General features: G+C 40.1%; 1 protein-coding gene across 3 annotated transcripts in view; it reads right to left on the bottom strand.

Moving 5' to 3' along the window:
* Window positions 1–25,156, bottom strand: part of Vmp1 (vacuole membrane protein 1) — a 99,115-nt gene that overhangs the window by 41,778 nt on the left and 32,181 nt on the right. For all 3 annotated transcript variants that reach the window (XM_006247079.5, NM_138839.2, XM_006247078.5), the window contains 2 exons: window positions 18,430–18,597; window positions 7,685–7,816 (listed from right to left, as the gene is read on the bottom strand). In XM_006247079.5, coding sequence (XP_006247141.1) covers window positions 7,685–7,816; window positions 18,430–18,597 — 300 coding nt within the window. The remainder of the gene's footprint in view (window positions 1–7,684; window positions 7,817–18,429; window positions 18,598–25,156) is intronic.

Here is a 25,156-nt window from a genome sequence, read left to right on the forward strand (position 1 = left end):
GTCCAAGGCCAACCCACAGTGAAACACTAAGCCCCACGGTGGTTCTGGCCTCTAATCCTAGCATTTCTAGGGCAAAGGCAGAGGGATCTCTGTGAGTTCAAAGCCAGCTCAGTTTACATAGTGAGTGCCAGGTCTACACAATAAGATCCTGTCTCAAACAAACAAACAAACAAACAAACAAACACCCACCGCCACCAACAACAAAAATTCCAATTAACTCTCCTACCAATCCCATGAACACCAAAAAAGCCCCAGTACAGGAAGTTGATAGGTAAGACTGAGCAAGATGAACAGATACTGTCATATCCTTGCAAGTAGAGATATGAGAAGAGCTACCTCACATGGCTGGAAAGGGGGGTGAGTTAATTTACTTCATCAGAGCAGCGGAAATGTTTTTACAAGTTTAATAAATCATCAGGGTTTATTTACTAAGAACAGCAAGTTCTGGACTGGAAAACTCCAGAGTTCTTTGTTTTAAAAGGATTTAACATGTGTTAAACAGGTATTCTATCTAATTGAAACCATCAGTGTTGAGTTGGGAGTGCAGCTCAATGGTAGGATTTCGCAGCATGTGTGAAGACCAAGGTTCCATCCAAAGCATCAAACACAGGCAAATAAACAACAACAAAAACAAAAACAAAATCAATGTAACACATAAAAACTGTTAAAGAGCCACAGACTGGATTTCACACTACATACAACTTGAGAAAAAGTCAAATATTTCTGAATAGTCAAGTTACTTTTTCTTTTGAAAAAGGGACTGACAATGCCCAGGCTGTCTCAAACTTCATGTATCCGAAGATGAATTTCTTTTTTTTTTTTTTTTTTTTTTCCAGAGCTGGGGACTGAACCCAGGGCCTTGCGCTTCCTAGGCAAGCGCTCTACCACTGAGCTAAATCCCCAACCCCTGCTTCTACCATTTCTATTATGGGTTTACGGGAGTCTTGGGTCAGCATTAGGCAAGCACTCTACCAGTGGTGTTCCACCCTTGAGTAGCAAATTCCATGAGCAGGGTACTGTTCAGTAAAGTATTTTCCTTCACAGTGAAAAAAATAGGGTGAAATAAGGTGAGAAAAAATAGGGTGAAAATCAGTAAAGAGCAAGCCACCTGAGGATTGTAGAGATGGCTCGGTAGGTAAGAGCACTGGTCATCCTTCCAGAGGTCCTGAGTTCAACTCCCAGCAACCACACGGTGGCTCACAATCATATATAATGAAATCTGATCCCTCTTCTGGTGTGCATGGAAACAGAGCACTCATATACATAAAATAGATAAATGAATACATAGTTTAAAATAATCCACTAGAAATGTTAAGTAGGTTTTGAGACATGTTTGAATTAGTCATTCAGAAACAAAGGGGCAGGGAGATGGTGACGAAGCTGTGGAAGTGAAATCCGCTTCTGTTGTGACCGGAGTCGGGAGGCCAGGGAGAAATATGAAATATTAGTGGCTGAAATATTTGTCTTTATTTTTCATTTTTTTGCCTGCATATATTTCTATTTTAAAAATTCTATTTATTTAACTATGTATGAGTGTTTTGCCTACATGTTTGTATGTGCGCCATCTGTGTGTCTGGTAAGTGAAGGTGTTGGAGCTCCAGGAACTAGATGGAGTTACATATGGTTGTGAGCCGCACTATGGGTGCTGGGGATTGAACCGGAGTCCTCCTGAAAGAGCAATCTTAACCACTGAGCCATTTCTCCAGTTCACCTGTCTTTCCGTGCACCACTTGTGCCAGATCCCTTGGAGACCAGAAGCAGGTATTGGATGCTCTGGAGCTGGAATTATAGGCTGTTATGAACTACTTTGTAGGTGCTAGAAATTTCAGCTAGTGCTCTTAACCATGGAGTAATCCCTCTAGCCTTCATTTTAAAAAATACATTAATTCATCTTAGACAGTGTGTCACTCTGAATCACAGGTAGGCCTCAGTTTACACAGCTGGGTTACAGGTATGTGATTACACCTAGTGTGGGGGGTGGGAATGGGTTGGGGGAAGTTCTGCTTACATGCATATCTGTGTACCACTCGCATCTGGTGTCAGAGGAGGCCAGGTGACGAGGGAGTCAGATCTCCAGGAACCAGAGTTAGAGATGGTTGTTAGCAGTCATGTGAGTATTGGGAATGGATATCAGATCATCTGGAAGAAGCTAGTGCTCTTAACTGCTGAGCTATCTCTCTAGCACCACCTAGTTATATTTTTATTTCCTTGGTACTGGGGAACGAACCCAAAGATTGGTCAGATTTTAACTTGAGGCAACAATGAGGATAACAATAAAGTTTACAGACGGGGACTAGAGAGATGGTTCAGTGGATAAAAGCACTGGCCAATCCTCCAGAGGACCAGAGTATAATTCCCAGCACCTAGGTGGCACCTCAAAATGTTTTGTAACTTAAGTTCTGGGGGATCTAATGCTGTATTCTGATCTCTCTGGTACCTAGCATCATGTGATACATACACATATACAGAGGCAAAATACCTACATAATAATAATAATAAAAATAAATTACAAAACAGGAACAAAAGATACAAAGATGATCAGAACACCTCTGCCTAGACTTTTTATTTTGACACAGGGGCTAAGACACCTACGTAGGCCTTGAACTCGTGGTCCTTTTGTCTTAACCTCCCTAATATTAGCAGGGTTACTAACCAACTTTAACAGTCTAGCTTAGAAATTAACTTTTCAAAACAGTGGATGTTCAAGGCCATAGGAAGCTACATGTATTCACGCTTATCTCTCACAGATATAGAGAAAGAACAGGATAGAAAGCCAAGAGCAAAAGGAAGCCAGTTCAGTGGAAAAATATTGGCTAATCTCAATACAGTACTCACAAAATAAATGAGATAATTGTAAGAATTGGAATATAAATCAACACTTATCATTATTCTCTCTCTCAAAACAACTATTACATGAAATTTAAACATGAGTCAGAAGCAGAACTGAAGTAAATATGTGTCATGAACACTGAGTATCAATTTCTTAGTAAAATATATGTTCTCTTTAGCCCACTTGGACAGCACACAGCAAAACAACCGGTGCCAAGGTTTTGTGTGTGTTCTTGTGATTTATTTAGACTTCCTGTTGATAAATTTATGCCGCTAAAGTACTTTACCTTCAAGAATTGAAAAAAAGAAATGAAACCATTATTTCAGACAATCTTTAAAAAATGTCTTGCCAGTATCCACTTTACTTAACTTATTGTTTTAATTATACTTAATTTACTTTTACCTGTTTACAGCTCCTATCAAATTAGAAGTTTTTCATTTATCCATCTATGAGCAAATTCTAGTCCATTGTAATCACTCTGGTGTGATTACTAGTTCTTTTTTTTTTTTTTTTTTCGGAGCTGAGGACCGAACCCAGGGCCTTGCGCTTCCTAGGCAAGCGCTCTACCACTGAGCTAAATCCCCAACCCCCACTAAAGAACTTTTAAAGCACCACCAAAAAGGTACTGTGGAAGGGATACCAGGCTAGCATGTAATATGCTATCAGTAACGACTTAGCCACAAGGCCAGGCTGGTGGAACAGGGCTATAGTCCCAACTACTCATAGGCAGGAAGACAGCAAGCTCAAGGCCTGCCAGGACTACCCAGTGAACTGAAGGCCAGCCTGGGCAACTCAGTGTGACATTATCTCAGAATAGAAAGCAGAAGGCTGAGGATACAGCTCACAACAGGGCACTCACACAGCATGTGTATGCTTGGATTAATCCCTAGTACCATAGAAGAATAAAATAAAATAAAATAATTTGCAAGTAGTGTCAGAAAAATAACTAGTTATAAAGAGAAGTTAGGATCCTACATCATATCATATATAGAATTATTTAATGTTTAAAGACTTCACTTCACATTTTGTTTTCTGAGATAGGGTCTTGGTATTTATCCCAGGCTGGTCTTGATTGGATCCCCTGGAGCTAGAGTTATGAGTGGCTGGAAAAGACTCAATTTAGGTGTTGAGAACTCAGCTGGGGTCCTCTGGAGGAACAGGAAGTGCTGTTAACTACTGAGCTTCCAGCTTCTAGCACTTCAATTTTTTTTTTTTTTTATAAATAGCACTAAGCAGAGTGAAAATATTGCTAAATTGTGGTATGGTAAACATAATGCTAATTTCTCTAGAGCCGAAAACGTGTTTGGATTTGGCTGTGTGATCCACTGGCCCTGTGTTCCTTTGTCCCGTCCCCCCCCCCCCCCCCCCCCCGAGCTGGGGACTGAACCCAGGGCCCAGCAAGTGCTCTACCACTGAGCTAAATCCCCAGCCCCCTGGCCCTGTGTTCTTGAGTGTTTCTTTACTCAAATCAGGGATAAGCCCGGTGCAGGGGAATAATTCCGGCTACAGAGAGAAAGTGGGAGGCTCACTGAAGCCCAGAATTTAGGTCTGATTTGGGTAATACAGTCAGATTTTGTATTTCCCCTTATGCCCTGCAGAATGGCTCCCATAGGCAATAAGAAGGGCTGTTCAGCCATCAACAAGATGGTGATCGGAGAACACGCAATCAACATTCACAAAATATGGAGTGGCCTTCAGAAGTTTGGCCCTCGAACATTCAAAGAAATCTAGAAATTTGTCTGAAAGAGATGGGAACTCCAGATGTGCACACGGATACCACACTCACTAATGCCATCTGGGTCAATGGAACAAGAAATGTCTCATACCATACTCGTCCACACTCACTCGTCCAGAAAATGCAATGAGGATTCACCAAAAAAAGCTCTACACACTGGAGAAACTCAACACATTCAAAAATCTATAGCCCGTCAATTAGATGAGAATTAATCTGCTGAATCTCAAACGAAGTTGCAGACAAACGACAACAAACCAATACAACACAAACAGACAAAAACCAGGGATAATACTTTTACTTTGCAGTGTGGCAAGGTAAATTGGTATGAGCTAATGTTTTCCTAATTTATTCTCTAGTTTGTATGGCAATGACAGTATCTATAACTGTGATCCGAGTGAATAGTTTAAGTAGAACGTCCTTCAGAGTCCAAGGCTGTGATGTAACTCTGCTGGATAACAGTGTGCACCCAGCAGCGAACAAGGCCCTGGGTTTATCCTCAGCACAGCAAGCAGCAGAAGACATAGGTATGCGATTTCTGAGTCAAAGGGCATGAAATAGAATGCACAAGCCAGGCACTGGTGGTGCTTGCCTTTGACCTAGAACTCAGAAGGCAGAGGCAGGTAGATCTCTGTGAGTTTGAGTCCAGTCTGGTCTCCATAAAGAGTTCAAGGACAGTCAGGGCTGCAGAGAAAAACCGTGTATCAAACAAACAACCAAACAAACAAACAAAAAGGAATGCATATAGGAATGCGTATAACTCGCTTTCTTCACTTCCGAGATTAGTAAATATGAAGTTAAGGAGTAAGAAATGTATAGTTTATCCTAAAACTGTGTTTGCAATTACTGGCATAAAGCGGAAAAGAATAAAAACAGCCCAAACTTCATAAGTATTATCAGAAGTATTCTATGTCACCTCATCTAATAAGATAGACCTCATTTAAGATAGATGAAGTCCAATTAGAAAAGATTCAACCAAAAGTAACACAGATGATGAGGGCCATAAAGACACATGGGAAGATTTTCACTCTGCCAGTGGGTAGGTAAAGACTAACTGCCTGGAGTCTTCAAGAACTCCAACTGTAGACACAAGATGAAGCGAGACTGACATCTCACACCATCATATTCCAGGTATGAGTCTTTGGATTGAGCTTTTCAAGGGCAATAAGCTGCCAGCCAATGTCAGGGTGGTATGGACACTACGTTGGAAAGGCATTCCATAGAGATGAGACACTCAACATGTCCATGAGCTGGGTGGATGGAAACTATTAGTAGGGTGACTGTGTTATTCAGTTAATCAGATAACTGACAATAAAACAATTCCTATTTAAAACTAACACAGCTCGGGGTTGGGGATTTAGCTCAGTGGTAGAGCGCTTGCCTAGGAAGCGCAAGGCCCTGGGTTCGGTCCCCAGCTCCGAAAAAAAGAACCAAAAAAAAAAACAAAACAACAACAACAAAAAAAACCTAACACAGTGATGGGGAAAGAGCTCACTGGTAACGCCAGCAAAGTACTTGCTGCAAGCATGAGTACATCAGGCGGAAGTGGAGTGTGGCACATGGTGGTAACCCCAGTGCTGGGCAGGTGGATCCTGGTATTCACTGGCCAGCCAGTTTGGCTTACCCGGTGAGTTCCAGGATAAGGAAGAGACCCTTTCTTGAGCCAGTGAAACGGCTCAGCAGGTAATGTATTTGCTACCAAGCCTGAGAATCTGACTTTGAGCTCCTGGGCCCACATGGTGGAAGGTCATGTCCTTCAGTCTCCACATAGGCACAATGGCATTTATTACTCCTATCCCTGAATTAAATAAACAAACATTAAAAACTAAAGACTCAGAAGGGCACTGCCACTCTCAATACCAGATGCCTGAAAACACGGGAAAATGCCTTCAAAACTAAATATAGGAATTGATTTTCCTTTTTCTCCCCTATTCCTCTTGTTTGATGTTTTCTGTTTCCTTCTATTTGAAGTTAGAAAAATTCTCAATCCCAGACATACAGGGTTTGTTAGATACAACGGGAGAGGGAGGAAGCAAGAAGAATTCCCATTGCATGATGGCCACTGCCTTACTTCTTTTTTTTTTTTTTTTTTTATCTGTAATGTTTTCTAAGGTGGTCCTTAAGTTAATTACTGCTTGGAGGCATTTTCCTATGAACAACCATCCCATAACACTGAGATTGGCACACAGGTTATCTCAGGCTAAAAAGAAAAAAAAAAGCCTTAATCAATTACCACAAGTCTGGGATTTAGGCTTTTACTAATCTCGATAACTCTGCTCATTTTGATGATCCTCTCTAGAACATTCAAAGGTAAGAAAGACTAATCTGAATTGTTAAATCTCTATAAAGAAAGTAATACTATCACTTATGCTGACACAAGCTTTACTAGTTTTCCACTCTCACATATATTACAGAACATTACACGATGTTACATTCTCTCAGCCAACATCCTAGTCCTTAAGCGTTGTTTTCCCATGAGGATGAAGCCCCTCAAGGCTGTTCTCAAGGAGGAAACGGCCACAGAGACAGCCAGAGCTGGCTGAAGCACTGTACTCCTGCAATCCTTATGAGATCAAGGTCATCTTAGGCCACAAAACTATACTGTATCTCACGAAATAAACAAAACGCACCTAGTAACACACAAAAAGAACTTGTGTGTGTGTGTGCACATTCCCATGAAAGTGCGCGCACTAACACACACACACACACACACACACACACACACACACACACACACACACACACACACAACTCTTTTTTGAAGAAAAAAGAAAGGTGACATTTATCAGTTCCTAGGAAGAAAAAAGAAGCTTCTTCTTGCTACTAGTTTGTTTGAAAAAAACCCACTGAGAAAGAGTATGTTTAGGCTTTTCAACCTCCTCGAAGAACTAGGGACAGGACCCAGGGTCCCAAGAACGCTGTTCAAATGTTGACTGCATCAGGAACCTCTATCCCCAGTCCCTATCCATCATTTTTTCCTTCACTATTTCTGCATATCCTATCCCAAGTCACATTTGCCTTTGTTTTCATGTAGGCAGTTTTCTTTCTCGAAGAACTACTAACCCTCTACTTAATAACCGTGAGTCGGGGATTAGAGCTCCACCTCCCCATTTTGTTCTTACTTGTGCAGTCTCTGCGTGTTCCAGCATTTCTTCAAATTCCTGATACTCTTCATCATCTGGTTCAGCACCTGAGAGGCGAGCTGCCCTGGCCATGAAATATGGAGGCAGCTCCCCAATTGCTGTCCCAATGCCCTGTGTGAAAAAGAAAATACTCACTATGAAGTTCAGTCTTCAGCAGTGACACAATAGATCAGATTATATTTTCCCACGTCTCCAAAAGCATTTTGAGATGTAATGGATACATGTGCTGTGCGGTTCAGAGTCTGAATCCCAGCCCTGGTCTGACCGAGAGAAGATTATAAGTGACTGTGAGAGCCTCCTTGGCACGTATACAGGCTCCAGACAGCCTTTCTCCTCAGGCACTGGTGTTTTCCTTCATGCTCCCATCACCTTTATTCCTGTCATTTGGAAGCCACAGGCAGGAAGATCAGAAGTTTGAGTTCCTTTGATAGCTTGAGCTATAAAGTACAATCTCTCAAAAACTAAAAACAAAGCAAAACTCTCCACACAAGCACTGAAAGTCACCAGTATAACTCTAGGGCATTTCACGTTTTAATCTCAGAACAGTCTTTTTTCTCTTCCTTCCTTCTTTTCTTTTAAAAATAAAGTCTTAAAAATCACCATCAAGTTGCCCCCCAAAATCTCAGTTTATCAGGATGGGTGACTGTTTTTTTATTTTGTCTTTTTTTTTTTCCCGGAGCTGGGGACCGAACCCAGGGCCTTGCACTTGCTAGGCAAGCGCTCTACCACTGAGCTAAATCCCCCAAACCACAGGATGGGTGATTGTTATGATAAAATTTAAAAGTGTCTCATTTTCTCAGAGTGATTCATATTTCAGTCACTTTGTAGATTTGTTTTTGAAGAGAAGGGTTTGTTGTTGTTGATTTTCCTTAATCAGTCAGGACAAAAAGATAAAAACAAAGTTTAGAATCAGGAACTTGGTTTAGACTTAAGTGGCTTAAATACCAAGTAGGCCATAATATGATAGAGACAGTCTCAGGAGAAACCTTCCCTTTGACCCCCCCACCTCTCCTTGCACTGAATGGAAGGGTGTGTGAGTACACAAAGCAAACTCAACTCTTTCAGCTTGCTATCTCTAAAAGCCTTGAAACGATTCCTTGAAGACCCTGGAGAAATGGCTCAGAGGTTAAAAGTGCATACAGTTCTTGTAGAGGACCCAAGTTTAGTTCCCAGCAGCCACATGGGCAGCTCACAATCGCCCACAACTTGAGTTCCAGGGACCTGACACATTCTGGCCTCTGTGGCCTCTGTACTGACACGTTCACATATCCACACATAGACATACGATTAAATTATGATAAAGACTTTTAAAAAGGCAGAGAGCCAGGTGTGCTGATAACACTCCTCTAATCCCAGCAGAGGGCTGTGACTTTGAGGCCCGTCTGGTTTAAAAAGAATCCTTGAAGGACATTATCAAATCTAAACATTTTGGGTCTTCAGTATGTAGAACCAATAGTCTCCAAATATAAATGTATTTTCCACGTATGAAATAAGAACTCTGAAAAAGAACATGTTTAAGTACTCCAAAGTAAATCTGTGTTGTAGAAGAGAGAAGCAGAGAGGAAGAAGAAGCAAGGCCAGGAGTATAGACAGAAAAAGAAACAAAAAAAGTTAATGTTGGTCAACTCTGAAGGACAATAAACAAGTCATTAAATTTTAAAGTACAAAGGGTCAAATATTTACTCCTATTTTCATATATGAACTAAATCTCAGCAACCAAATTGGTGATGAGGAAATCTTTCTATGAGGTTCATGACTGCAAGCCCTGCTCCTGAGGAGCTTGAAAAGGGTACAGGAGTTTGAGGACAACCTGAACAGCAGAGAAGACACAGTCTCAGATGAGAAAGGGTATTTTAACTAATGATGAAAGAAAAATTATATACTTGGAACACTAATTACTATTCTACTTTATAAATACTAATAAATAATGGATTATCATAACTGGTGTTAATGTCACAAAGAAGACATTGTTTTACCTTGTGACAGAAATACACAAAGCCATTCCTGTTTAAAACAAACTACACCTGGCAAGGTGGAGCACATCTTTAAACCCCATACAGATAGGGGTTGGGAATTTAGCTCAGTAGTAAAGGCCCTGGGTTCAGTCCTCAGCTCTGGGGGGGCGGGGGGGGGGGAAGAAAAAAGAAAAAAAGAGTTTTCTTAAATCCCATGCAGAGGCAGGTGGATCTCTATGAGTTCCCAGACAGCCTGGTCTACAGAATGAGTTACAGATGGTCAGAGCTACATAACAAAACCCTGTCTCAATAAAAAACTAAAAAAACCCCAGGAAGCCTGCAAACTTCAAGTGTCTCAAGGAATCAACCCTCAGGAAACAGGGAACAGAGGAGCAGGCTCAACCCACACAAACCAGAGTTAAGCCAGCAAAATCAGACCAGGGAAAGAAACTATTTGACGAGCTCTTTTAATCAATGAGGTTTTCTTTGTTTTTGGTCTGTTTTGTTTTGTTTAAAAAAAAAGTTATAAAATGTGTGGAGTTTGCTCCAAGATAACAGAATCAGCCAAGACAGGTGAACATAAACATTAGTTGAAATTTGGTAAAAGTACATTAAGTTCAGTTGATTTCTTTCTACACTTCTGGAAAACTTTTAGATAAATCTAACCTCAGATTTATCTAAATCTGTGTTTTAGATAAATCACACCTCAGATAAATCTCATTAGCTACACATCTGCCAATGTGCAAAGCTTAACTTTTCCATGATTGAAAGAGAAAAGTTAATTACAACATTTTAGTTAAAATGTGAACTTCTGGAAGGTCAAATGTGAGGTCGAAGGTCGACAATTCTGAAAGCAATCATCCGATTCAAACTTGTGACAAATTCCCTCAAAGCTAGTAAGGACGTGAAAATAAATCAAGAGCCACGTCAGGTCTTAATCGATCACACTGATTTCTGTAGTTTAATTCTTCACATTTTTCATGAAAGGATGGAAATCATGTCAGTATTCAACTACTATACAAAAAAAAAAATTGAAATATACTCATCCAGGCAAGTTCTCAAAACATGCCACACTCTACATACAGAGTTCCTTATCCCAAATAAGGCCCCGAGGACTCGGGTCTCCATAGCTCTCAAAGGTCATTTTATAAGGCTAAGGCTTAGCTTATGTAGAGAAGGGCTCACTAGCCTAGCATGTCTGAAGCCCTAGGTTTGATCCCTACCATGGCATAAACTGGTATATGCCTAGTAAGAGACAGGAGGACCAGACATTCAAAGCCATCCTTGGACACATTGTGAGTGCCAGGCCAGTCTGGGACATTAGACCTTTCCTCACTAATAATAATAATGATGACTGTTTTCTAATTTCTTTCAAAAAGATTTATTACTTTTAATTTATGTAGGATTTGGGTTCTGGGGATCAAATTCAGACCAATGAGCTTGATGGCAAGTGAGCCATTTACTGGTCCCAAAAACTCTTTATAATTATTTATAAATAAAAACACAGGCTGGAGGGATAGCTTAGAGATTAAGAGAAATGAGGTTGTGAGTTCAAGTCCTAGCACCTACATGGCAGCTTACAATAGCAGGATCTGATGTCCTCTTCTGGTGCAAATGGACATGCAACAAAGCACACACGCACTAATAATAAATAAATCTTAAAAAATAAAAATGAGGGCTGGAGAGATGGCTCAGTGGTTAAGAGCACTGACTGCTCTTCCAGAGGTCCTGAGTTCAAATCCCAGCAACCACATAGTGGCTCACAACCATCTGTAATGAGACCTGGTGCCCTCTTCTGGTCTGTCTGAGGACAGCAGCAGTGTACTCATATATAAATAAATAAATCTTAAATTGTGTGTTTAAAAAAAAAAAAAGAGAGAAAGGATGGGCTTCAGATTAAAAAAAAATAAAATAAAAATAAAAAACCATATTAATCGAGACCTAATTAAAAGGAGAGAAGGGGGCCTGGAGAGATGACTCAGTGGTTAAGAACACTGACTGCTCTTCCAGTGGTCCTGAGTTCAATTCCCAGCAACCACATAGTGGCTCACAACCATCTGTAATGGGATCCGATGCCCTCTTCTGGTGTATCTGAAAACAGCTATGGGGTACTCATACATAAAATAAATAAATCTTTAAAAAAAAAAAAAAAGGAGAGAAGGGAGGTTTCAGGGGTTGGGGATTTAGCTCAGTGGTAGAGCTCTTGCCTAGCAAGTGCAAGGCCCTGGGTTCGGTCCCCAGCTCCAAAAAAAAAAAAAAAAAAAGAAAGAAAAAAAAAAAGAGAGAGAGAGAAGGGAGGTTTCTTCTACTGTAAGAGAAAGACAAATGCTCCCCCAGTATTAAAAATAACAAAGCAAAAAAGAAAGACTAGCAATCCTTTTAACTATTACCAGAAGAATTTAATGTACACAAAAAATGAGAACCAAGTGAGAAGCACAGTATCTCCTTGGTCTGATAATTTTATTCAAAGGTCCAGGGAAGGGGAAATATTTAAAATAACATTCTGCCAAGTAGATTCACAAGCAGCATATAGTCAAGAAATGTTAGGTTAGGGCTGAAGAGATGGCTCAGTAGTTAAGAGCACTTAAGAGTGGTTAAGGTCCTGAGTTCAATTCCCAGCAACCACATGGTGGCTCACAACCATCTGTAATGGGATCTGATGCTCTGTTCTGGTGTGTCTGAAGACAGCTATAGTGTACTCATATGAATAAAATAAATCTTTAAAAAAAAAAAAGAAATGTTAGGTTTAATGTTACGTCTGGACAGCAAGCCTCCTGGACGCCACAGATCTCTAATACCAGAATGTTAATATCCTTTCATTATAAATCGATTTTTAAGGAACTAGTCCAACTACAAACATGAGAGGTTAAATAAGCAAAGGCTTGGAAAGTAACCTTGAAATCACCTATTAAGTCAAGGCTCTTAACAATAATGCTTAGAACAGCTATACCATCCTGACAACACGACTGGTGTTCTGCAAAAACATGCTTGCAACTTCCATGGCATCATTTTTTAAGGTTTTTTTTTTTTTGTTTGTTTGTTTTTTTGAGGATCTCACTGTGCAGTTCTGGTTGGCCTGGACCTCACAGAGGTCCACTGACTTCTTCATCTCCAGTGCTTGGATTTAAGGCATACATCACGATGCTCAGCTTTTTAAAACTCATTTTCTAAGTTAGTATACATACAAAGATGATGTCAGTTTGAAAGTCTCAGAAATAGAATTCTGACAATGCTAAAAAATGGGTCAAACTTAAAACATTGCAAACTGAGAACGAACGAGACACAAAACAACCAACCCATGATTGGCCAGTTAAGCTATGCAGAGCAGGCAAATCTACAGATATATAGAGTAGAAGTTACCAGGGACAGGAAGGAAGACGGAATGAGAAATTATTTTTTAATTGGTTCAGATTTCTCTTTCAAATGACAAAAAAAGATTTTGAAATGGATACTGGAGATGGTTACACAAAAATTATAAATGTGCAGAATCATATGCTTAAAGTAGTTAAAGTAGAAAAGCTGGGATCAAAATACATTATATACAGATATGACAATGTCATGATGAAATCTATCATATCTACTGTATAACTGCTTTAAAAGAGGAATGCTTATGGGGCAGGGGTAGCTCAGTGGCATGCGTGAGGCTGGGCCTCTGTGGGTACCCCGCTGCTCCCTCCTTACTCCTAATGGACCTAGAGCGGCTTCTAAAGAGCTGTAAAGCAAGGGCTTTGCCCTGTGTTGGGACTGTTAGGGGGTGGGCTGAGCCTTGATGAAGGAGGCCTGTTGGAAGGTTCTAGATCACTTCAGTCTCATCCTTTTGTTTCCCACATGCTGTGAAGTGAGCATGTGCTCTGCCTACTCCCTGTCCATCACAGGCTCCAAACGGACTCCAATGGTTATAGATTAGAACTCCCAAACTGTAAGCCAAAATAACCCTTTCTCTTCACCTCAAGTATTTGCTGCACTAATGCAATGCTCACTTGTCCAGATGTAACCTGAAAGATACCCGACTGATCTGACCTATGAAACAATTCTACGTGCTCCAAAGAACATATGGAAAAGGTGGAAGTGAGGCAATAACTGGAAGAGACAGAGATGATGCCTGCTGATTTAAATACTCATAATGATAGTGAAGTCTAGAAGGGTATCTAAGACAAAAACAGCTTTATGATACAACATTCACAATAGTAAGGTCTATATGAATATTTTAATTTGTAAATTATATAAAAACTTTAAAGTAAGAAAGACATCATTAAATCAACTAAGACATTTCCCCCTAAAAGCCAAAACAAACAATAAAACAAACCTGAAAGTGCACACAAAATCAAAAGCAATGACATTAGGTAATCTCTAGGAATCAAGGACAATACATTCTAAATCATGCTTCCAAACACTACAACTGCTGACATTTTAAGAGCTGTATACCACGAATAATGTACAATTCACTGACATTCACTATATTTAAGAATGTTAATTAATTATCACTGCTTTAATATGTTTTATCAAATAGAAACTCTATACTCTGGAGCTGGAGAGATGGCTCAGTGGTTAAGCTAGAGTTCAGTTCCTAAACCCCATTGTGTGTGACTTCCACCACAGGTAACTACAGTTCTGCACCATCTTCTGGTTCCCTCCACAACCTCCACAGGTTCATGTCACCACACTCCTAAAAAAGGAGGAAACTCTGTTCTCATTAACTATTAATTAAAACAATGTAAGTAGCATATAAAAAATGGGATCTGCTGTAGCATTTTCATATACCCTTTTCCTCTGCTGACCCTTTCAGACTTATTTATTTTAATTATGTGGAAAGTGGTTTGCCCACATGTATGACCGCCTATCATGTGTTTGCTGCTACTCACAGATATCAAAAGAGGGTAGGGGATCCTCTCGAACTGAAGTTAAAGATGGTTGTGGGCAGCAAGGACTCTTGTCTGCTGAGCCACCTCTCCATTCCTTAATATAGTATTTTCTTTCTTTTTTTTTTTTTTTTGGAGCTGAGGACCGAACCCAGGGCCTTGCGCTTGCTAGGCAAGTGCTCTACCACTGAGCTAAATCCCCAATCCCACAATATAGTATTTTCAATGGTCATCTCTACTTAGTACTTAGCAGAAGGAACTGTATGAATGTCATGGCCCGGTCATATTCTATTGTGTATGTACACTGTATCTTGTTTAATCATTCAGTCATTTATTGAAGAATAACAGGCTGCTGTTCCACTTTTCCTTTTTGTGAGAATACTATTAAAAGTGAAGCTCGGGGTCTGATGATTCTCATTTCCTTTTGTTATTTATATGGATGTGGAACTAGAAGAGCCATGTGATCATTCTTAGTTTAAATATTTCTCTGCTTATCTGGTGCACAGAGCAGCTGACAACTTTATATTTCTGCTATCAATTATCCCTGCACAATTTCTTTACATCTTGGAAGCCACTTCTTTTCCTTTACATCATAACATCACCATTAATATTAGTAACATTATTACTGGTTTTGAGACAAGGTCTTACTCTGTAGCCCAGATGGCCCTAAACTCATGCCTTAGCCTCTTGGGCACGACCATACCTGGCCTATTATCATTTTTTTTTAAAGATTTATTTATTTATTATATATAAGTACACTGTAGCTGTCTTCAGATACACCAGAAGAGGACATCAGATCTCTTTACAGATGGTTGTGAGCCACCATGTGGTTGCTGGGAATTGAACTCATGACCTCTGGAAGAGCAGTCGGGTGCTCTTAACCACTGAGCCATCTCTCCAGCCCCTATTATCATTTTAATAATGATCATCCTAGTGTCATGAAGAAGGGTTTGTGGTTTCCTTGTGGTTTGGAATCCATCCCCCCAGTAACTAACGATGCTGCTCACCTTCGAATACAAGAGGACCTCATGTCTCCTCTTTGGATAAACACTATTCACGTACAGCCACACAACTCCCTCTCCTTATGTTTTTGAACCCAGGGCACTGTTCATGCCAGGCAACACCCCTCTCCCTTGCTGACCCTTTTAAAATTCCACTGTCAGGAGATAGGAGTTCTTCAAACACTTTGGCTATTTTTCAGTGCTCATCCCCTGTGTGGCAGCTGCTTGCCCGGCTATAGGTTATCTCCCCAATCTCTTGGTGGTGGCCTGTGGCACAAGATAGCTTTAGCTGTGGAGTATAAGAAACCATTGCCAAATTCAGCGGCACGCATATCTCTCTTCATATTTTGTTCTAGTAGTTGGACAGTCTGAGTTTAGCTTTAGGTTTTTGCTTTTTGTTTTTTTGGTTTTTTTTTTTTTTGATGCATTTTGATTAATTCCCACTTAAGTGCAAAGTAAAGGTTTAACTTCCTCCTTTCAAACATGGGTATCTCATTATGCAACAACATTTAATGAAAAAACTCTGGTAAGCATTGAGGCCCACAGGTAATAATTTAAAAATAACTCAGTGCTAACTGGGCATTGTGATGCATGCCTTTAAACCTACTTCTCAGCAGGTAGAAACAGGCAGTTCTCTGTGAGTGCCAGGCCAGCCACAGGCTACATAGAGAGACCTGTATCAGAACAACAAAGATGAACCAAAACACCAAAGCCACATCGATATGTACTAAGGTCTTTGTATGACTAAAGAGATTAAAATAAAAGAGGGAAAGAGGGAAATACACATTAGACAAAAGCCTGTACTGTGGGTAAAGCTTGGTGTTGACCACTGTGAGGGCCACGTTTAATGTAAAGTCTGTATTTTTTGAGAGCCAATTAGTATTTGGAGAAGTAAGTCATTACACTAGGCTGGTTTGGAGCAGGCATGAAGCCTGGCTAAAGAAATACATCAGACAACACACATTAGAAGAATTCGAAGAAAGTGGTACTGCTGCCAGCCCCAAAGGAAGCTTTCTTTTCCGTCATTAGTATTAATCTAGCCACACAAATAACTTTTAAGAGAACAAAAATAAGAAACTTATAGATAGCCTCCTTTATAGCATGCTCCTCCATTATTCTAATAATAATTTCTCATGATAATCTTCTCAAATCTATAAAACATATAAATAACGTAGTAAGCCTACCTCCAGTGTTAATAAAAGAGCATCAGGAAACATGACAAGTCTTCCTGCCTCTCATAACCAACAACTCAACATATGGCATTTCTTTTATACTTCCTTCAAAATAAAACATAATTGCTGGGCTGAATAGCAGTTTAGTGGAAGAGTACTTGCTTTTAGCAAGCACCAGGCTCAGCGTTTGATCTGCAGAACCATCAGCAGGGAAAAAGTACTAACATAACTTTACCTTCCACAGCTGGAGAAAAGAAAGGCTCAGTGGTTAGAGAACCTGGGCTCCAGGTCTGGGGTCTGGGGTTTCTGCAGGTACCAGGCACACTAGTGGTGTGGATCAGATAGATAGTCAGGAAACTACACACACACACACACACACACACACACACACACACACACACACACACACACACAGAGACATCCCATAACTTAAAAAAAACAAAGAAAACCAAAACCTTGCTTCTTCTAAGTTATGGTACCAACTGCTAATTGAATTAAGAATATCTTATTTTGGGGTTGGGGATTTAGCTCAGTGGTAGAGCGCTTGCCTAGAAAGCGCAAGGCCCTGGGTTCGGTCCCCAGCTCCGAAAAAAAGAACCAAAAAAAAAGAATACCTTATTTTATTTTGTCTGTTTTATGAGACAGCCCTGGCTGTCCTTGAACTCAGAGATCCACTGCCTCTGTCTCCTGAGAGCTTGGGTTAAAGGCAGAATTAAGAATTTTTAAAAAGTTTATTTGTATGTGTTCATGTCTACAGTCCATGTGTACATGCGCGCATGTGTGTCTGTATCTATGCGTGTCCTGCTATGGAGAGCAGAGTACAACAGGTGGGAAGTGCTTCTCTCCTACCATGTGGGTTCCAGGAACTAAACTCAAGACCTAGGCCGGGCAGCAGAAACCTTTACCCAGTGAACTGTCTCACAAGCCCCCGAGGGAAGATTTGTATATGATCTTTCATGTGCTTTTATTTCCTAAGAAACTGCCAGGAAAAGAAAACTTGTCGTAATATAAACTTAATGAACTAAAGAGCTAAACAATGTATGCCCCAGTGAGGAACACTTAAGTGAATTTAAACAAAAACAAAAATCTAATCAAGATAAAACACATCTGCCATTGAAATGCTGCCCCCAAAAATAGTTCCTAAAGAAAACCTAAGTAAAATACCAGGATAATGACTAGAGCAACTGCAGACAAGATCGCCACACAACCACAGTCGGAAACCAACACCACAGGAAGCTTAGTTTATCCAAAGAAAGAAACCAACAATGTTGAAAACGAAATACATCCTCTAAGAATACACACAGTGTTTTTAAGCTATAGTAATCTATAGAAATACACGACCACTTTTTTTTTTAAATTTTGTTGTTCCAGCAGTCTAGTCTGGCCCCTGGGAAATCACAATCCTTCTGTCTAAACTTCTAAAGTACTGAGATTACAGGCATATGTCATGCCACCACGTTCAGCTCTGTAACTACTTAATGAATGAGTCTTTGGCCTTGGAAGTATGCAGCAAGTGGCTTCCCAAATCTTTGTGGGTCACACTGTAGAAGGTTTGACACAGTATCAAGGTTGCGAGGTTAGTTTTAGTTCACTATGAAAATGCAGATCTGGGGTTGGGGATTTAGCTCAGTGGTAGAGCGCTTGCCTAGGAAGCACAAGGCCCTGGGTTCAGTCCCCAGCTCCGAAAAAAAGAACCAAAAAAAAAAAAAAAAAAAAAAAAGAAAATGCAGATCTTACCCACATGCAGGCTTCAATTCTAACTTTTGAGATGATACTCCACAAAGATATGGCTCCTTCAGTGCCTTCTTCGTCTGGGCAGATAATCTGGTCAGGATAGGGTGGCTCAGGGAAATTAACCGAATTGCATTCATAAGCAGCTAATGTAACTGAAGCTATATGTGGGCCCTAGAAAACAAATGGAAGAAACCTCTTGAGAAACAGGAGAACAAAAGGACTTTGATGCACCTCATCTCAAAGCCATATAATCAGTAAAGTAATACAACTAATGTAATCAAAGCGCTGCTTTCCGAGAACAAGATTCAACCGGAACACACATTTAAAGATGCAGTTAGCAGTTTGATAAAACAGTCTTCCCCAGGCCTGCTTCAGGCAACCTGTCTAAGTTTTGCTTGATCTTCATATTGTCTATTCGGAATTACTTGTCAGAGTGTTATCCCTGTAATAACACTTTTCTTTCAGGTATAATTTAAGGTATCACCGACCTTTTCTAGTGAGTTTCTAAAAAAGAGATGACCCCGTATAACCACTTATCAGTGCATTTTACCTTTAAATGTTTTTTCCTGTAGCAACTTTTGTGATACTCTTACTCTTTTATTTTGCAATATTACAAATTATTAAAAACGAGTTAAACTACATTAAAATTTAGATATGCAATAAAGTCTGACATCCAGTGATTCACAAGCACATGAGGTCTGGAGAGCCAGCTCAGCAGTGGAGTGTGGGTGCCGCTCTTGCAGAGGCCCTGACTTCAGTTCCCAGCACCCACTTCAGGTGGCTTACAAATGCTTCTAACTGCCACTCTAGGAGGCCTCATGTCCTCTCCTGGCTTCTGTAGGGACTTGCACTCACATGTGCAGGTGCACATGAGCACACACACACAATTACAAGCAAATTAATCCAGAAAATCAACTATAGGTTTTAAAAGCTAGGGTTGCCCAGATAGCTCAGTAAAGGTGCTTGCCATGCAGACATTGACTGCATGATTCAATTTCTAGAATTGACACAAAAGTATTAAGGAGTCAGCTGCCTCCATGACATTGTCCTCTGAGCTAGTGTGATGGGTGCACATGCACACACACATAGGCACAAATACATATCAGACATACAAACACTAATTATGAATAAAATGAATAAAGAATTGGTAAAACTATAAATTCCCGAGTTTCCTGGGCATAGATCGGTGGTTGTGGGTCAGAATAGAGTATGTAGCACCTGTTATCTGGTTAAAAGAGATATACTTTTAACCAACAGGTTTACGCATACACCAAAATTCTGCTAAAGACCACACTGAGCAAATATTTCTGAATATGAAGGTTTCTAGTAGATTTTTCTACGGCTTTTCTAAAATGACTCACACCTAAAGAAAAGTGGCCACTGTGTATCTGCACTTTGCAGTCACAGAGCGAATGAATCTGACATTGAAAAAGTCAGCTACAGTGAGTAGGAAATATTAGAGTAAGTCCCACTGCCAGAAACTAAAAGCTGGAAGAAATGTCACCTACTACTTGCTCTGAGACTACTGTGTGCACACTAATACCTGCAATTGTAAACACATTATTTTAAAAAGAAAATATCATACAAGTCCTGTTTATTACAAAGATAATAAATTATTCATTTGCTTAAGAAGTAATTATTTTTATTTTATGTACATGAGCATTTTGCCGACATGCATCTATGTGTGCCTGGTGCCTGAGGAGGCCAGCAGAGGGAGATGGGATTCCCTGGAACTGAGGTTAAGGATGGCTGTGAGCTACCACGGGGGTGCTGTGAACCAAATCTGGGGTCCTCTACAGAAGTAACAAGTGGTCCTGACTGCTGAGCCATCTCTCCAGCCTCAAAGATTTCTATTCCTTACTTTTAATTATACATACTTGTGTGTGCTTGTGCGTGGGCATGGGCTTGCCTTGGAACTGCAGTTCCAGGGAGCTGTGTAACGCCAGTTGTGTGTGCTAGGAACCAAACTCTGGAAGAACAGGGAGCACTCTTAGCTGCTTAACCATCTTCCCCAACTACTCCTCCCCAGGCTTGTTTACTTCTTTTTGTATATTAACTTGTTTTTAAGAAAATTTGTTTAAAAATCCACTTCATCTTTTTACTTTTTTTTTGTCTTTGTTTTTTAAATTTTAATTCTTGGAATTGTTCGTATAACAATATTACAATATTCAAGATTTAAAGCATTGAAAGTTTAAAAAAGAGTATTTTCATTTTGCTTTTTGCTTTTAAAAAATGTATTCTTTGAAAATTTCAAACATGAGTCCTATATATCTAGGTTATATTGGCACACCAAAATTCAGGCACCCTCAGTCAGGTTTCTTAATATGTTTAACCGCAAAACTGAAAAACTTGTTTTAGATATTATACAAAAACAGATACCACAATTGGGAGAGAAAGGTGATCTTACCTACCGTCAATTCCCACCCCCAAAAAACCATAAAAAAATTGAATTAAGTTTAGATATTCTGAATAACTCCAGAGTAACGATATAATGATAGCTAGCAAATCCAGTATTAAAATAATAACTGTAGGGGTTGGGGATTTGACTCAGTGGTAGAGCGCTTGCCTAGCAAGCACAAGGCCCTGGGTTTGGTCCCCAGCTCCGGGAAAAAAAAAGAAAAAAAGAAAAATAATAACTGTAGTCAGGCATAGTGGGTGGGAAGCAGATATCTGTGTTTTTGCCCAGAGTTCTTGGCCAGCTAGGACTATACAGTGAGATGTAGTTTCAGAAATAAAAACAATACTTTTAACACGAGAAAAGACAAAAAGACATGATGGCAGTAATTAAAAATGGAGAAAATGCAAGAGTTGGTTCTTTTCTTTTGGCTACAAATGCAGCTGGATTTTTTAAAGGGCCGAGGGGTGGCAGGTGGGGGATGAAAAAGGAAGGTTAGGCAGCCATGGTTTGCAAGAAGTGGAGCTAGCTGGTGCGAACCTCGCCTGGGCAGCCTAAGCTCTGGGCTGTGTGACACAGACACTTCTATTCCAAAACATAGGTTAATACAAACTAAATATATTACCCTACAAAATAAACTTTTTTGATATTGTTTTAATTTTAGTGATTCTAAAAGAGTAAAGTCTCACCAATTTTAGAATTTTTCGCCTACAGATGACTGTTCAGGGGGCCTGCCTTGCATGTAAGCACAAGGCCCTGGCCTCTCACATAATGTGAGCATGGTGACTCACACCTGTAATCTGGCACTTAGAAGGTCCCTTCTAAGGCAAGAGTACAAGAAGTTTGTTTATTCCCAGCCACTTAGCAAGACCTGGAACAATCTAGCTGAGCAGTCTACATAAGGAGTTTCAGACCAGCTAGGGTCACACAGCGAGACCCTTTTTGTTCATTCTCTCGAGAGTGCACATACTTCCCATAGCCACACTATGAAGTCATGATTACTCAGCATGGAGGCATATGTGGTGGTTTCCAGACAAAATGAAAGCTAAGAGGCCTGGCTACCAGCTCAGTTCTATCCTTCGTTCAATTTTACAAGTCTGCTGCAGCCTACATCTTGACATTTTAGGTTAGATTATATTTACTGATAGGAAAGTTTTTTCAACTTTACAGCTTAATTGTTCCAAAAAAATAAACAAGTGTTCTAAATAAATAATTTAGAAAATTACATTCATTCAAGTCACTTATGTCCTCTTTCTAGTGCTGGGACTGAACCCAGGGCCTCACACATGGGATAAAACCCCAGACATAAAGCCATCTTTTAAGTATAATTGCCAAAAAGTGCAAGTCTCACTACAATGTATTATATGAAAGTCCTGTTTTAGTGACATCAAAGAAATAAGTGAGCGAAGCCAGAAATTAGAGCAAAAAAAAAAAAAAAAAAGGATTAACTGGCTATAACCAGTATAAAATACTACATAGGTAATAGAAAGCACCCAGACTGCAGGGAGCAGAGAAAAGCCCAGGGAAAGACATACATCTTAGTGACCTGCGGCATAAGAGCCATCAGTATGATACACAGAGGGGAGACATGGGCTTCAGAAAAATAACAAAAGAAATAGTGGCCAAATTGTCCAGATTTTATGTCCAGATAAAAAAGATTTTATATTTTTTTTGTGAAAAAAAATCTAGGGAATAAAATACGCCTTAGTGAGAATCAATTAAAAGAAAATAAAACATAAACTGCTGGGAAGAAAAGCACGACAGTCAAACTGGCAGGACTCCGTCACAAGGAAACCTCAGTCATGAGAAGGAGTCATAACAACACCATCCAAAGAGGAGATAGGGTTAGACTTACAATCAGAAGTAATGGGAACAAAGATAAAGTTACTTTTGTAAAATGCTAAAAGAATGAAGTAAAATACATGCGAACTAGAACCTACAGAAAATACACTTCAAAAATTAGAGGACATTAGAACAACACTGGGAACACAGAGCTTCCTCTTTATTTGAACCTTTCATGAGTTAAGTAGTTGTTTAAAGCAAAGGGCAGCTTACAGCACTTGATCTGCATGTCTGAAGTCCTAGGCTCTAACAACAAGGAGGGAAAAAACCCAAACTGTAGATTTATAGTAAACAACTTGGGGTTGGGGCTCAGGACCTGTGCGGAGGTAAAGAAGACAACAAGTTGCCAAGTCACCCACACCAGCATAAGGTTTGTTATATTACAAGCCTTAGAGCAACCATTACAATTTTCTCTTAAACTATAAGATACTAAGGAAGGCCAAAGTAACAAGAGTGAAAGAATAAAGCAACAAGTACTCAACGTACTAAGTTCAACCAGATTGAATTGCATCAGTTAGAAACAGACCAAATACACAAGTGAGAAGGCGAAGACTGCTAACACTGATTAGTAATACAACCAGTTAGAGACATCTGAGGACTGGAGGGCTGGCTCAGCAGTTAAGAGCAATGGAGGCTATTTTGAACCAGGCTTGGCTCCCAGCACTCCCACAGCAGCTTACAGCTGTCTTCGACTCCAGTTCTAGGGGATCTGACCCCTTCTTTGTTTTTTTTTTTTTTTTTGGTTCTTTAACCCAGGGCCTTGCGCTTCCTAGGTAAGCGCTCTACCACTGAGCTAAATCCCCAACCCCAATCTGACCCCTTCTTAACTCCTCAGGAAACCAGCACATACACATGGTGCACATATACACATGCAGAGAAACACTCATATTCATAAAAAAAAAAAAAACTAAATAAGTCTTTTAAAAACTATACAGTTGGGGCTGGGGATTTAGCTCAGTGGTAGAGCGCGTACCTAGGAAGCGCAAGGCCCTGGGTTCGGTCCCCAGCTCCGAAAAAAAAGAACAAAAAAACAAAAAACAAAAAAAAAAAAAAAAAAAAACAAACAAAAAACTATACAGTTAAAAGTGAGAGCCGGGTAAAGTAAAAAGGGTCAGCAAAGACAAAACACTTAAAAAACCATCTTGGAAGGTGGGGAGGCTCTATGAGTATTAGACAGACTTAAGAACAGAGGATAGGAGGGACATTTCATGAAGGCGAATCTTTAGGAAGCTGAAGAAATTTTACTGTGTATATAATGGGAGCAAACACAAAAGGAACACTTGACAATGGGACAGAGAAATAAGCAAATTCCTAACTACAGTAGAATTTTCTTTCTTTGGGGGCTATGGAATGGACAGACAGACGCACAGGCTGCCCTTAAGTCCCGAGCTCCTTCCTTCCTTGCACATGCTACATTACAGCTGTCTATCACTGCACCACTGCACTCAGCTTAGCACTGAAAAGATCAACACCGAGTGTGCTGTGCCGGCTAGACTTGGGCTAACTTGACACGGCTGGTGTCGTTTTAGAAGAGGGAACCCCAGCTGAAAAAAATGTTCTTGCCAGCCTGGCCTTCAGGTAAGCCTGTGGAGCATTTTCTTGATTTATGATTGATGTGGGAGGACCCCATTCACTGTGGTGCACCCCTGGGCTGGGGGTCCTGGGTGCGAGAAGAAAGCAGCCTGAGCAAGCCTCAGAGCAAACCAGTTGGTGCTCCTCTCTCTCTCCTGCTGTGGCCTCAGCGCCAGCCTCCCGGCTCAAGTTCCTGCCTGCAGTGGATTGTAGGATGGATTAAAGTCTCCCTCCCCACGCTGTGGGCATGGTCATTTTATGACAGCAGGAGGGGTCCTAAGGAGGACACCCTTCTTTCATTCACCCAGAGTAAGCAGAATGAAAATTCATGTGGATACTGGAGATCCGTGCAACAAAATGATGAGAACAGCTTTAGGGAAAAGTGACAAATGAAGATTTTGGTTTTTTTCTTCAAATTCAAATATGCCTTTCTATCCCAATAATAAAGTTTTAGATATTTGTGACATTGGACATCTGGTTTTGTTTCATTTTGAAATTCCATATATCTAGTCTCATAAATTATATTTATTATACAGTATTTCCCGAAGTTTGATTGATGGGATAATTCTGCTTTGCTCAAGATAACAGACATATTATACTTGCTGAGGCTGTTAGGGATACACCAAAGTGAGATCAAAAGGCAGGATTTCTTACAGGAGTGAACATAATTATGTCTGTAAAAAACGGTATTTTAAGTTTCCTGGGGATTTTGCTTTGCAGCTATAGCTGACCTCATACCGCACTCTCTTGTTTCAGCCTTTCACTTTCTAAGATTACAGACACTGCTATTCCAGACACAGGTCTTTCATACAGATTTATACATTCCTACAATTTATATCCTTTCCAGAGTAAGTACAAAGAAAAAACTTCCACCTCAGATCATTCTGTGCAATCAATTTTTATTCTATCTTTAGTAGTAGT

This window comes from Rattus norvegicus, chromosome 10 (assembly GCF_036323735.1).
Source record: "Rattus norvegicus strain BN/NHsdMcwi chromosome 10, GRCr8, whole genome shotgun sequence".
In the NCBI taxonomy this organism is placed as follows: Eukaryota; Metazoa; Chordata; class Mammalia; order Rodentia; family Muridae; genus Rattus; species Rattus norvegicus.